Source organism: Radiomyces spectabilis, assembly GCF_025331425.1.
Source record: "Radiomyces spectabilis strain NRRL 2753 chromosome Unknown BYT42scaffold_7, whole genome shotgun sequence".
Classification (NCBI taxonomy): Eukaryota; Fungi; Mucoromycota; class Mucoromycetes; order Mucorales; family Radiomycetaceae; genus Radiomyces; species Radiomyces spectabilis.
The window spans coordinates 1,135,068-1,149,568 of NW_026251932.1; the positions used below are offsets into that span (position 1 = coordinate 1,135,068).

General features: G+C 43.3%; 5 protein-coding genes and 1 non-coding gene across 6 annotated transcripts; 3 read left to right on the forward strand and 3 right to left on the reverse strand.

Annotated features, from left to right (window-relative positions):
• The first annotated feature begins 382 nt into the window (after positions 1-382).
• On the forward strand, positions 383-2,058 carry BYT42DRAFT_605386 (nicotinate phosphoribosyltransferase). Its single transcript, XM_051571124.1, has 3 exons — positions 383-594; positions 661-1,173; positions 1,250-2,058. The coding sequence occupies exons 1-3, from the start codon at positions 414-416 to the stop codon at positions 1,792-1,794; spliced, it is 1,239 nt and encodes a 412-aa protein (XP_051423111.1). The 5' UTR covers positions 383-413; the 3' UTR covers positions 1,795-2,058.
• Positions 2,059-4,263: 2,205 nt separating this feature from the next.
• Positions 4,264-4,358, reverse strand: BYT42DRAFT_t84. The gene has a single exon. It is a non-coding gene; the product is annotated as a tRNA-Ile (tRNA).
• A 282-nt stretch (positions 4,359-4,640) lies between these two features.
• BYT42DRAFT_571706 (uncharacterized protein) lies at positions 4,641-5,545 on the reverse strand. The gene is made up of 2 exons (XM_051568520.1): positions 5,325-5,545; positions 4,641-5,265 (listed from the first exon to the last, which is right to left on the reverse strand). Exon 2 carries the CDS (start codon positions 5,253-5,255, stop codon positions 4,950-4,952), a length of 306 nt encoding a protein of 101 aa, XP_051423112.1. The 5' UTR covers positions 5,256-5,265; positions 5,325-5,545; the 3' UTR covers positions 4,641-4,949.
• A 1,120-nt stretch (positions 5,546-6,665) lies between these two features.
• Positions 6,666-7,456, forward strand: BYT42DRAFT_571715 (uncharacterized protein). Its single transcript, XM_051568521.1, has one exon. The coding sequence runs from the start codon at positions 6,833-6,835 to the stop codon at positions 7,244-7,246; it is 414 nt and encodes a 137-aa protein (XP_051423113.1). The 5' UTR covers positions 6,666-6,832; the 3' UTR covers positions 7,247-7,456.
• A 666-nt stretch (positions 7,457-8,122) lies between these two features.
• Positions 8,123-8,962, reverse strand: BYT42DRAFT_571716 (uncharacterized protein). The gene has a single exon (XM_051568522.1). The coding sequence runs from the start codon at positions 8,928-8,930 to the stop codon at positions 8,448-8,450; it is 483 nt and encodes a 160-aa protein (XP_051423114.1). The 5' UTR covers positions 8,931-8,962; the 3' UTR covers positions 8,123-8,447.
• Positions 8,963-9,291: 329 nt separating this feature from the next.
• Positions 9,292-13,757, forward strand: BYT42DRAFT_546425 (uncharacterized protein; the record flags this gene model as incomplete). Its single annotated transcript, XM_051565881.1, has 7 exons — positions 9,292-9,899; positions 9,971-10,094; positions 10,153-11,120; positions 11,198-11,759; positions 11,826-12,019; positions 12,084-12,162; positions 12,228-13,757. The coding sequence occupies 7 exons, from the start codon at positions 9,292-9,294 to the stop codon at positions 13,755-13,757; spliced, it is 4,065 nt and encodes a 1,354-aa protein (XP_051423115.1).
• Between the last annotated feature and the right edge of the window lie 744 nt (positions 13,758-14,501).

A 14,501-nucleotide genomic window follows, 5' to 3' on the forward strand; every position in this document is an offset into this window, starting at 1 on the left:
GATCGGATATGGGTTCGAAATATTCCATGCTAATCATTCCAAGAAAATACTGCACACTTGTGCGGTCTATAATGATGAGCAAATAGGGTTGTTCCGGATTATGTTATTAGGTGTTAGAGAATCTGGATGACGGATGTGGGGTATTTGGGCGAGAGCGCATTATTGTGTATTTAAAATACTGCCCTTGATTTCAGATTCAAAAGGAAGAATATTTATGCCATCTATCCTTAACGGATGAAGTATTTGGACACTTGGCCATGTCATTGTCAGCAAAATGATCGCATGGTTACAGTGGCGGGGATCAGCATAGTTATTCGGAGATTGAATATATCGATGAGACTGTCATAAAATGCCAAACAGCCCCACCTCATTGCCTGTTTATCTCATTTCATAAAAAAAGCAGCCGAATCATTATGAGTCATCAACACGAAGGATTGCAATCGCTGCTGGACAATGATCTTTACAAGCTGACGATGCAGTATGCTGTGCTTCAGCACTACAAAGATGCTCAAGTAGTGTACCAATTCACCAATCGAGAGAAAGAACTGCACTTGAACGCTGAAGCCGTTGAATGGCTGGAACAAAAGATCCACGGTGAGTAGATCACGTAATCCAAAATACGCGACACCTAACATTGGGCTAATTCTCTCTTGCAAACAGAAATGGCCAATCTTCAGCTCACAAAAGACGAAGCCAAGTATATCCAGTCGCTTCCATTTTTCGACGATTCTTACGTCAAGTACTTGTCAGAATTTCGTTACCAGCCTTCAAAAAATGTGACGATCCAGTTTGACAAGGACACTGAAGATTTGCAAATCCAGGTGCGAGGTGCTTGGCATGAAACCATTTTGTACGAAGTGCCTTTGCTCGCACTGATCTCTGAAGCGTACTTCCGTTACGTCGACCGCGATTGGAACTACGACGGTCAGGTGGACCAAGCCTCAGGCAAGGCAAGAGCGTTGCTGGAAGCAGGATGCGCCGTGTCTGAATTTGGCACACGTCGTCGCCGAGATTTTAAAACGCATGATATGGTTTTTGGCGCCATTTATAACACTTACCAACAATATAAGTCCGACTGTGAAAAAGCCAAACAACAACCCAAGGGTGTTGTCTCTGGTACCAGCAATGTCTATCTTGCCATGAAATACGGTGTTACGCCTATTGGTACTGTTGGTAAGTTTAGCAGCAATTTTGATACATGAGGGCTTTGCGAGTGAATGCAGGAAGTTGATGTTTATTAATTTTCCAGCGCATGAATTTTTCATGGCGGTGTCTGCTTTGGAGGGTGTACAAGGAGCGAACCGTAAGACGTTGGAAAAATGGACACAGACATACCATGGAGCGCTCGGCATTGCATTGACCGATACGTTCACTACGGATGTGTTTTTGCGCGATTTCCGTGGCGAGCTTGCCAAAACATATGCTGGTGTTCGTCAGGATTCCGGTGACCCAATGACCTTTATTCCCCTGATGGTCAACCACTACAAGTCGTTGGGCATTGATCCCAGCACGAAAACGATTGTCTTTTCCGACGCTTTAACCGTGGAGAAAGCAATCCATCTGCTTCACAGCTGCGAGGAATACGGTATCAAGGCCAGTTTCGGTATCGGCACGTACTTTACCAACGATTTCCACAAAGCCAGCGATCCGTCGGTGAAGAGCAAACCGTTGAACATTGTTATCAAAATGCACGAATGCAAAGGACAACGGGTGATCAAGCTTAGTGATGATGCTCTGAAGCACAGCGCCGACATGGCCACCGTCAACAAATTCAAGAAAGAACTTGGCATCTAAGTTTAATACTTTAATTCAAAAATCCATGCTTCCTGTACAAGTAATTATTGAATACATGATCTACATTAAGTTATCAGGACCTGTTAAACCGTTTTTTTTATCTTCCAACCATGCCTCGCTGCCCACTTTACGATAATAGGCGAAACAATCAGCAGCAAGATGCCGTTTGCGCCAGTTGTGGTCAAACGGAGCATCGTCGTCTTTCAAATAAAAATGTGAGTAGAGCTCTTTTTGAAAAAAGGTGGTTGATGATACGACTGGCGTCTTTGTAGCTTTATTTCCTTTGGTTTTCTGTCACTTATACTGTCAGTTATACTGTATATGTCCTTTCATTCTCTCAGTTTTCAATGATGGAATGATAGATGGAGTAGACGTGCTTCGATCTATGAATTCATGCATCAGTAGGGTGACTATTGTTTCATCCATGGAGAATCATATATTTTTGTCTTCTTTCTTCTTTTGATTTTCTCTCTCTCTTTCTGTTTGCTTGATAAACCTTCACTACTATCATTGTATCAAGATTCCATCCGCATCCATCATCCAGACCATTCTTATCCCGTGTATTTAAATCGACTACCATCCTCAAAAAGGTAAGCGTCGAGTGGTCTACCATCGATTTTGCTCCGGCAAAACAGACTTACCTCTCCTTTACTTCCATCCTTCTTTTAGCTTCCGGTTATCTCCGTTTTCTTTTCGCCTGACAAGTTCTGGATACTACAAGTTGACTTTCTCTCGCCATCCATCCATCCATCCATCCATCTGGCGAAACTGGATGACGTCAAAGGCCATGGTTGGTGGTATGACTCTCTTTTTCATCGGAAAAACGCTTACGTGTCCTCTTCATGTTCCTCTCCTTTGGATTGCTTCTCATCATATGGTATTCGAAATGTCTTCCCATTATTGTATTTTGTAGTTCATAGTTTGTATTTTGTATTTTATATTTCATGTACATATCCTTTTCGCAGTCTTTTCATCTTTTCTTCCCACAGAGTTTTTTATGAGGTTTTTACTGACGCGACCATTGGTTTTTTTATCTTTTTTTATCATCATGTACTTTATTTGTTTTTGTTTCTTTTTATTCGGGAAACTCTCGATATCTGGAATTCAGCTCGAAATTATTGTCACTTCTGGAACTCAATATCTTTTGCCTGCTCAAGCTGACACCACCGATCCATCGCTTAACCGTCCCTGGAAGCAATTTTATTTTCCGCATCGAAGAAGAAGCTTACCTGTGGTCCGTATTCATCTTTTTTTTTTCCGGGACACCATTTGGTTCAAAGGCAAGTCCAATTTCTTTTTCTTTGCTATGATATAATGAACGTATACTAATTCAAAACAATTTTCAATGTCATATGATCCAAGTCATGTCAAGCGATCAATTATTATCGAAAACTCAAATAGCAAAGGTAAAAATACCTTAACGAAATTGAATCAATCAAAGAGCTTACTGACTCATTTTTTTTTTTTTTTTTAGATACCCAACATACCCACCCACCTTTCTAGATCTATCATAGCCTGGGCGGAACGGAACTGAGGGGGAAACCAGTGCTGCTTTGCGCGTGTTCAAAAACAACTCACGTTGGAATGTATGCCATAAGGTTGTCATTAATATACCAAAGTCCGTCAAGAGTTCTCGCCCAGGTTATGCCGTGTATGCGTTAGGCTTTCTGTCTGACGAAAATCGCTCAATGTAAGAGGGCGGCCTCCGGTGGCAGGCGGCATCCATTTGCACAGCGGGTGTACGGCTTGTTATTGAATAAAAAACGTTAACTTAAGGACGGAGATTTCCATTACACACCTTATTTTTACTTTGCCATACGATGATCTTCAGCAATCGATTGGGAACAATCGACCTGGGTTCCAAGAACGACATTAACTCAATTGAAGGAACGGTTTTGCAACAGGCTTTTTTTAGCACTATGATTTCTCGCTTTGAATAGGAACAGTAGCTTTATACAAGCACATCACGACACATGGATGACATGAATCTTTCGACCATATCAACCGTATGTCTTGAGTTTCATCATTCACTGACCTATAAAATGTTCAGCGGAAACAGCACCAACCAATTTGCTTTTCAGTTACTGCTTTATTCACGGCTCCAGAGTTACGATAGCAGCAGTTCGGCGTCTTGTGAACTATTTGAATTTTTGATCTACGAAGTTCAGAGATTTTGTCTGTCAAAAATCGCTGAACTTAACCCTCAAGCAAAAACCACGGTTCCTCTGTATAAGCAAAAACCACGGTTCCTCTGTATAAGCAAAAACAAAAGTTTTCCCTCCAAGTAGATAATCCGTTTTGCATTCTTGCTGCTAAAACAAACCCCCAAAAAAAAAAAAAAGGGCCAGCGCACCGCCATCGCTTTTTTCTTTTTGCTTGGGGTCATCACAATTGGAGGATTTTTTTCCTGAAAGGTGGCGGTCTGTGATTGGTTCAAAAATTGACGGAGAATCAACACAGCAAAAAAATTGCCCCTGGCGAGGATCGAACTCGCGATCTTAGCGTGACTCTGGTATACCCTTAAGATATAAGCACTATGCCTTAACCGACTTGGCCACAGGGGCCGGTTTGCAAAATTTTTCCGAAATACATTCATCAAGCCTCAGGTTTTAAAAAATCGAAAATCGCCGATTTTGAAGCAATTTACATATAAAAGCTAAACAGCCTTTGTATAAACAGCAAGATTTAAAGGAGGCCTGTCGTCTTGCAAAAAGTGAAGAGGCCATGTATATAAGAAATGGCAAGAAAAGGCACAGTTTTACTTGACATGGTGTTGCGCGAGTCACGTGATAATATGAACCCAGTTATTAAGAGAAGAGCAGCATAAACTTTTTTCATCCCAAACAATTGATTAAAAGTTGATGGAGAACGATATTTTGGTTTCGACAAACTTTCAGCAAGGGTAGTCAAATGTTGCGAAAACGTGTATTGGCAAGCTGTCATGGTTACTAATTTGCTAGTTTATCTTGACTGATCCGCCATCGGGAACCTCCACATTCTGCACAGCTTCAGAGAATTTTTTTTTTTTTCTTTTCCAACAGCATGTCGTTGCCAGCCTGAGATAGAACATGGCAATTTCTGGAAAACTCGGTTTGAATATAGAACAATTGACTTTCGCAAGTCAGAAATCCCTATGAATCATCACCCTGTCGATTTTAGAAATAAACAAAGTAAAAGCATATTCTTGCCAGGGTTGCAATTTGTGATATGCTACTTTTGCCGAAGAAAAACATATCCTTATCTCCAGTGCAAGGCACAGCAATGGTACAAATTGAAATGAGCGAGTTGAACATTAGTGTGAAGCTTTGGTAGGATGTCCAATTTTTCGAAATGAATGGCACAAAAATGAGATAATCGTATGTGTGTACAATAACGGCGCGCAGAGTGTAAAATCGACTCTTTTTTTCCACGACAAATAGGTTGTTCATTAAAGCGTGTCTTCTTCCACAGTTCTGCCGCATTGTGGTGCAGCTGTTAAACAACAACGAGTGAGTCGTGGGAAAATTCTTAGACGATGTTTACCAAAGTACTTTGATGGCAGGACGTAATTCGCGCTCTCTTCGTGAACGAGTTTACAAATGCTTCCACTATAATGGTATGCGTGCGTTTTGGATGTCGGCGTATTTATTTTTTCTGATTTTCAGCTGTGCGCAGAGTTCATGGCAATATCTATCGTAGCTAGCGTTGGTAGGTTTTCGACATTTTTTTAATACCTCAGTAGTTCTTCAGTAAATACAAGGAACAAAAAGCACTGGTAGGGGATTAATTCAAGAGTTTAAAATATTCCGTGTTTCCACCAGCAGTAATCACCTACGGGCTAAAAATAGGCTTTGCAGCATAACCTACGAGAATGACCAAGCTTTCTATAATTTCTGGATTCTAGATACGGTTGAGATAACAAAACTATTGCTTGCATCTACTGTAGCAAGAGAGGTCATGAGACGTATAAAAACATGTCAGGTGCTCCAGTCAAACCAAAAAAGCTCACTCTACAAAGTTGTTGTTTGTCAATGATGAGTCGATCAGTCGGTTTTACATGGAAACGCTGCAGATCATTCAATTAGTAAGGGCGTGTGTGGCAAATTAGAGAAAAATGGTATTACGATGCCAATATCTCTTCAGTGCAAAGTGTGAAGTGTGAATTGTGAAGAATCGTATTCTCTGGGAAATCATGCTCGGTAAGCAAAGAGAAAGGAACCCGGTGGGAAAAAGCATCCCATTTTTCGAAATTCAAACAGCGCCCATTCATGCAGACTGACAGAAATTTCCTTTTGCTCGTCTCAGTCAACGTACTTCCGAAGCTGCAACATGATCACCCCACAGTCGCAACCACCTTTCGGAATAGGCCACGGTTGTTTCGGTTTTTCTGTCCGTTATTAATCAAATTGTTCTTGGGTTGTCAAGATATCATTCAAAAGGAAACGCCCAGCCGCCAACGTGACAACAGTCATTGTATAAGGTAATAAAACATTTACATCAACCTAGTAGACAATATGAAGAAAAGGTGTAAAAAGGCAAGAGATGTTGCCTGAGGAGGGGAAATCATGGTGCGCGGGGCGGTTCATTATATAATAATTGAGAAAAGTTCGATGGAGTTATTCCTTTAGGCGGGTGGATTTCCAAGGTGGAAGATTGTTGTGACCTGTGTTTCGACCATGCAAAAGTGGTCGATTGGGTGACGGAGTGTGAATTTCATTGTGCACTTTTTTTGGGAAGCCCAAGGGACGGCCGTGGGGGGGTCTCTTGAAGTGGCGTGGGTTTTTTTCTTTCTTCCAGGTGGTGTGATGAGCGGCTTATTCCAAATTTGTAACAGCAAGTAAGTGGGACTTTTATTTTTTCTGACATGGTGAGAGAATCGTCTGATAACCACTGAGACGTGTATGGAAAAAAAAACCTGAAAACATATAAATAAAGGTCGCTTTTCCCTTCACCTTGCAATTTTCCCATCAGTTCTCTTTTTTATTCTTTTTTCTCTGTATCTTCTCTTTCTGTTCCTTAGTATCTCTTTCTGCTCCTTCAGTACAACAAAAATCTCGCCATGGATAGCCAATTTGAGCCTGAACAAGACTTTGACAACTACTATGACGGTGATACTGTGACCATCAACGGGTTCATCTTTTGTGGTCGCCATGGTCAGGAAGTCTGTGACAAGTGCCCAACCGATAACCGCAATTGCAACAACTCGACCGTGGAGCAAATGTTGCATGAGAAACTCACGGAAGAGGAATTCGAGACAAAATGGAAGGGGGATGATCGTGAACCATTCAATGTAACGCGTCAATGGACTCGTTTATCCAATGGCAAGCCTGGATGCATGGCTCACAAGGAAGTTGCCTGCAAGGAATGCTTTAACTGGGGTGACAAGCTTTATCGCAGTATCCATGGTGGCCGTAAGCCGAGGGTGTCTCGTCTCCACAAGAAGGACAAGCAGAACAAGGATGTCCTTCACTAAAAAAAACCGTATTATTCCCCCAATATTTCCTTTTCTTTTTCCCTTTCCGCTTTGAATGGCTCTTTTGGTTGTTATTTCCCCCCAGCTCCGTATAATGTTGTATGTTATACTCTTTCTTGTATTTGAATTGACTTTTTTTTCTTTTTTTCCCTTTTTTTTTTTTTAGCGTTGATCGCCGTAGTAGTGGCAGTAGTGGAGATGTAGTTATACAGAGTGCTCTGTAATTCAGAATAAACAAAAGTTGATTGGGAACACGCAATATGGGAATGGTCGGCTGATTCGTTTTTTCTTCTCGTGTTTGACTGCAGCTGTGGATAGCACACGGAATCGTTGTAAGCTTATGATTTTGGGGTTTTATTTGGCTTGCTTGTTCGATTGCATAGCATATCACCTTTTTTAAGACAAACCGAACCCAAGTTCCCAGACCATTCAAATGGTGTGTACTGGGAACCTACCGTGAGAACCCAATCATTTTGTTATTTTAGATATGGTCCCATTCTTTATTGGTAAATAGATTCCTGCACAGAACCATCTTATACTGAGCTGCGTTTGCAGGTGGGAACATAAGAAACTCAATTCATGGAAATTTCTATGAACGACGAGGCGTACTTCAAAGGGATAATTGGCCAATTTACAGTGTTATCTTATCTCGATATTGGTCCATGTTTATCCATCCGTTGCACACACACACACACACACCCGTTGCAGCGCACCTCACACAGAGTGTATTTGGCTTCACAACCGATGCCAATCGCCCGACTTTTTGTTTTTGTAGCAATCATTGACCACGTCTTTCTTTTCACACACACACACACACACACACACACATTCATATACACGCACAGTACGCAATAGAGTCATTGGGTTCAAGGTATCGCTGTATAAAATATACAAAGGGTATAAAGACGTCTTTATTTGTGTTGATGTGTTATTTTTCGTTCGTCGTGCATTGTCGTGAGAACCACGCGAGGGGAGAGCGTTTTGGCTGCAAGTTTCTTTCAGAATGAATATCAAACCTATTTAAGGTTTTATTTGCCGCTAGATGCACCCCCAAAATAATGCATCCGTAGGTGGGAGTTCCCTTTTTGTTTCACATGGTGATCACTTTTGTCGCCATCTGTTGGTGTTGGAAACAAATCCCCCAATTCTGTCACAATTTTTTCCATCATTGCAATAAGAAATGGTTTTCGATACCCCGTGGTTATTGCACCAGTTTTTGTTTTCTCGTTTGCATATGCTTTACCATCTGGGGCTTATGGAGTGCTTCATAACATTGACCCAGGCTGTCATAGGCTTTCATTAGCAGTGGCCGTACGTCGTCGTAACCTTTGGACATCAGAGTTTCCCACAGTTTCACAGACAGGCTTAAAGACGCTTCGCTCTCGATAAATCGGCCCGTTTTGTAGTAAGCATCGGCTAAACGAGCGTGAGCATCCGCTTTTAGCTTGTCGAGCAAATATTGTTGCTGACGACGTTGCTCAGGTGTTTGTGACGACGGTGACGATGGCGACGACGGGCCAATCTGCTGATTGTCTACAATTTGCGCCATTTTGGCGAGATAGGGAATACTCGCTTTGAAATCATTCTTTGCTTGAAGCGTGGAAACAACTTGAGATAAGACTTCCAACTCCATGAGTTTACTTGGGTTGATGCTTTGAGAACCAAGAGCATGAGGAGACGGCATGCCGCGCAAAACAGAGAATTGAGAGACGAAAGGTGGCGGTATCAATCATGCGCCCAGCAAAAACGCTCGCAATTATAGTAAACAGTCACACCGTTGTTCAATTGACGGACGGTGATTGAACTTTTTTTTTTTTTTTTTTTTCAGTGGACTTGAGATTTTTTTTTATATAACAGCGTCTTTTTTTTTTGTATTTATTGTTATCGACAAAACGTTCAAGAGGATAAATCCCCATTTCAACTCATTCTTTTATTTTATTTTTTATTTTTCTGCATTCATTTCGCATTCTCGTCTACTGCACTTGCATATTGACTCTTCTTCATATTTCTTCCTCTTTGATCGGCCTCTTTTTTCTTCGACGATCATGTCGTTAGCATTTGTAAAACAAGCGACTCGATCGACTGTGCCACATCGACGATACTTATCTTCCACTCGATCGCTCGTCTTGCGGTCTCCAGTGACCTCGCCTCTTCGTGGATCTTCCTTGCGATGGCTGGCCAAGCGTGTGGAAGGTCCTACTAACCGATCCCCCGCCATGGGCTTCTCTTTGATTCGACACTATGGAGCTCCTGCTCCGGTGGAACAAGAAGAACAGAACCTCACACCGTTGCCGAGTTCCTCGACCCCGCATTTACCACCGGTGGTTCTTCCTAGTCCCGCTATTAATTCGTTTAGAGAGATCGCTCGCGTGCTACCGTCCGGCATCGCTGAACAGTTTGCTATTCTTAATGCATGTATTCGAACCGGATCCATGGATCGAGCCGAACGCATCATGAAGGAATTATATCGCAACAAACCCGATGAAATGCGGGTGTTTACCGATGTGAAAATTTACAACACATTTTTGAATGGATTTATCCAACAACCAACTCCGATGACCAAACAGTGTCTGCACTGGTTCGATGGAATGAAGAACTATGGCTTGACACCCAATGATGATACCTATGCCATTATTGTCAAAGGATTTTTAAAGTAAGTACAAGCCTATCGTGTGGGGTAATAGGCAGGAAGAGTACTGACGTGAGATGGGTAAATTCGTGTAGAATGGGGCGCTATCATACAGCACGAGCTCTTTTGCAAGAAATGCAAGCCGATCATCACATTGCGATCCACGATATGCTCAATTCGACCTTTTTGACTCGCAATGATATCGACATGTTTCGAAAAGTAAGTGTATGATGGCATCCGAGTCGAGAACGTATCACTGACAAGGGTGGTCTGTTAGCTCATTGAAGAAAGTCAAGGCAATGTTCCCATCGATGTTCACAAATTGTTGAAAGAATTGGATCTTGCCACCAAAGCCGTGCTTGGGGAACCGGCGGCGGCATCGAGTTATAAAGGCGAACGCATCGACGGAGCAACGCCAGCAACCAATATTGAACCCATCATTTACGAGGAAGTACCGGAAGCTCGAGCCACCAACACCATTGGTGTCAAGTTCTTGCAGGAACAACTGCAAGCTTTGCGAGATCCGCGTCAAGCGCTGCAGATGGATCCTTACGAGTTGCAAATGGAGTTGGAACGACAGGGGTATGATGTGGCGCTGCAACGATTAATGCACTTGCGAGAAGCCAGTCTTGAACGTGGCGATATGCTGAACGCGATGAACCTGACGCCATTGAAAAAAACATTGTGGGAATGGCATGAACATTTGGCTCCGTTGATCAAGGAAGAACTCGAACGTTGTGAGAACGCCGGGCCACGGGAAACCGAGCGACGCATGTATGGACCCTTTTTGAAATTACTGCCACCGGAGAAATTGTCCATTATCACTATTTTGGAACTGCTCCGGTTACACAACTCGTCCGGCATTGCAGACGGTATGAAAACAGCCCGCGCCATCATTGATGTCGGTAAAGCGGTAGAAATGGAATACAATGCGACACAGATCAAGAAATCCTCCAGCAAGTTGTTGTCTCGCCAACAGGAAGTGCATTCTTTGTTTGCGAGCGGCAAGTTGTTCAATATGACCCTGCGGAAAGTGCACATGAAACTCGCGCGAGAGCAGGAATCGGTGCGTGAATTGATTGATTCTTCGGATGGCGATACAGGTGGTATGCTTGGTGCCGATGGATGGACTCCGGCTTGGCCTAGCACCATCCGGGCCAAGGTCGGTAGTGTATTGACCAGTCTGTTGATCGAATCTTCCAAGATCCCTGTCCCCAGCAGAGACCCCGAAACCGGTGCAAAGATGTAAGTTACTTCGAATGGATTATCAAAGAGAAAAGTAACTGACTGACTGACCCTAAATTGTCTTTTTTTGTTGACAGTATTGAGCAGATTCCCGCCTTTTTCCATACCTATCAGTACGTCCGCGGCAAACGTGTGGGCATTATCAAGTTTTCCGATCCATTGACCCAGCTTATTTCCCGTGAACCTTTGCGTGATACACTCCATCCTCGTCTTTTACCCATGATTGTGCACCCTCGACCTTGGTTGTCTTACAACTTGGGCGGCTATCTCATGTCCAAGACGACGTGTATGCGTATCAAGAATTCTCCCGAACAGCTTGTGTACCTTCACAAAGCTTCCGAAGAAGAACGATTCAATACGGTGTTGGCCGGTTTGGATGTGTTGGGCGCCACGCGATGGAGAGTGAATAAGAATGTATTTGACGTTGTCTTGGAAGCTTGGAATACTGGCGAACCCATTGCCGATATCCCCCCCGCGATTTCCAAACCTACCGAATTACCTCCCAAGCCCGAGAATTACGATACCGATCCCAAAGCCAAATTTAACTGGGTCCTCAAAGTCAAAGAAATCCAAACCATGGACAAGAACCACCACAGTTTACGATGTGATGTCAATTATAAAGTGGAAACAGCCAGAGCCGTAAGTCATCTGACCTTTCAAACAAAAAAGAGACTGGTCCTGCATCATGCTAATATACTTTCATAGTTTTTAAATTTACCAATGTATTTCCCACACAACATGGATTTCCGTGGTCGTGCTTACCCTATTCCACCTACGCTTAACCATCTGGGTAACGATCTGTGCCGTGGCTTGCTGCACTTTGAGGAGGCCAAGCCTTTAGGAGAACGAGGCTGGCGCTGGCTCAAGATTCATTTGGCCAACGTCTTTGGTTACGATAAGTAAGTCTATGAGAATGATGAAAAAATTGGTCGTAATTGTGCCTAACGCCTTTTTCCTCTGCAGATATTCTTTTACGGAAAGAGAAGCTTTCACCATGGATAACATTGATAATATTCTCGATTCTGTGGATCGACCTCTAAACGTAAGTTTCTTTTTTTCCTTGGCGCTTGGTTTCTTTTTGACTTACGGATGTTTGGCGGTTTTTAGGGCAACAAGTGGTGGTTGAAAGCAGAGAATCCATGGCAATGTTTATCGGCATGTTTTGAAGTGGCGGCTGCGTTCCGAAGTGGCCACCCTGAAGATTTTCCGTCTCAGCTGCCTGTGCATCAGGACGGTACATGTAACGGTCTTCAGCATTATGCTGCTTTGGGTGGTGATTTGGCCGGTGCACGAGCCGTCAATCTGGCTCCCAGTGATCGTCCTGCCGATGTGTACACGGGTGTAGCCGAAATGGTGAATAAGCAAATCGAGGAAGCCGCAGCGCAAGGCGATGAATATGCCTTGCTGCTACGTGGCAAAGTCAGTCGTAAAGTGGTCAAGCAAACCGTCATGACCAACGTCTACGGTGTCACGTTCATCGGAGCTAGATTGCAGATCGAGAATCGATTAAAGGAACGTGGCGATCTTCCTCCGGAAAAGATCTATGCGCTGGCCAGTTACTTGGCGCGAAAGGTGTTCTCGTCCCTGGGAGAAATGTTCAACGGTGCACACAAGATTCAGGATTGGTTGACAGACTCGGCCCGTCGAATTGCAAGAAGTGTACCAAAGGAAGCGTTGATCGAATCGGGTATCTTACCACCAGATGATCCTGATACCGTCGTCAAGGAAAAGGTGGTCAGCAGTCGTAAGAGAAAAACGAAAGCAACCAAAGGATTCTCGGCACGAAACCCCTCCTCCAATCAAATGACTTCTGTCATTTGGACCACGCCACTTGGACTGCCCATTGTTCAACCTTACCGTCGTCAGGGCAAAAAGCAAGTATCCACGTTACTGCAAACCGTATTCATTGAAGATCCCGATGCCGCACGTCCTGTGAATGCGATGAAGCAGAGTTCGGCGTTCCCTCCCAACTTTATTCACTCGCTCGACGCAACACACATGCTGATGTCGGCCGTGGCATGTTACAAGTCAGGCTTAACGTTCGCGTCCGTGCACGACAGTTACTGGACACACGCATGCGACGTGGATAAGATGAACAAGATTATTCGTGATCAGTTCATTGAACTGCATACGCAGCCTATCATGGAGACGTTGCGCGCCGAATTCCAGGAACGATACGGTGATTACTTTGTGCCTGCAGCGGTGGAGCTTGGCAAATCCAAGACGACCAAGAAGCAAGCGGAAGCGGAAGCAGAAGCAGAACCGGAAGTCACAGAGGCAGATTCCAGCAGCGAGGAGAAGGCGTTCAACTATGGATTTGCCGATTCCACTGTGGTGAAAGAAGAGCTAGAACAAGAAAAGAAGATCAAGAAGAAGACATCGGATGAAGATGAAGATGTGGCGATGAAAGCGTTGTTTGGTTTGGGCGACAATTCGACGGAAGAAGGTGAAGATGCCGGCCTGGATGCCGAAGAAGAAGAAGAGGAAAGAAAGGCGGAAGCGGTGGCAGCGCCAACGAAAAGATCCTTGACCAAGAAGTACGAATACCAATGGCAACCGATAACGTTCCTTCCTTTACCGAAAAAGGGAGACTTTGACATTAATGAAGTCAAGGAATCCGACTACTTCTTCCATTAAAAAAATAGAGTTTTTTGCTGTAATTTTTTTTATTATTTCCTTCATATGTGTATATTCCCCATGCAAAAAAAAAGCACATTCAAATCTATTATTTTCTCCCAACTTTGTTTTTTTAATATAACTTTGTATTATCAAAAATATTCAACACAATTATTTCGTCGCATACGGATCCTCGAGTCAAAAATAATGGTGATGGCTGCCTGTATACGGTATGATGGAATCTGCGCACAAGTCAACATCTCCCCGCGGTTTGAGAAGTGGGTTACTCCGCTGACATTTCGTAAATGTTTGTGAATGAATTATTTTACTTAATCATATTTGAGAACGAAAATTAAGACGCGGTTCGACGGCTTTTATTGACAAGATTTGCACAAGGATGGTTGTCACTGGCTGTTGTTACGTTGGCCTGTATTGGCGATTGGTTGCACTTTGAACAGGATTCGCGGTTTAAATGATGCATGCAATAAAACAATCAGGCACCAAAAAAAGTTTGGCCGCTGGTCGTTTAGTTTAGTCGCAAATTCAGCTTCGCCAAAGACCTCCGACGGTCTGAATTATTATTAAAGATCATCCTTGCCTTATTGAGCATGGCCTTGATCTTTTTGCCTACTTCTTCGTAGAGAGGTGGCAAAGAAGTTAGCAAAAAAAAAAGGAGAACACCATATCTTGTGGAACTTATGACGATGCATGGTTAATTTCGCCTTTCCGAATGAGGAAGGTTCTCCAAACATCACTTTTTTTTCA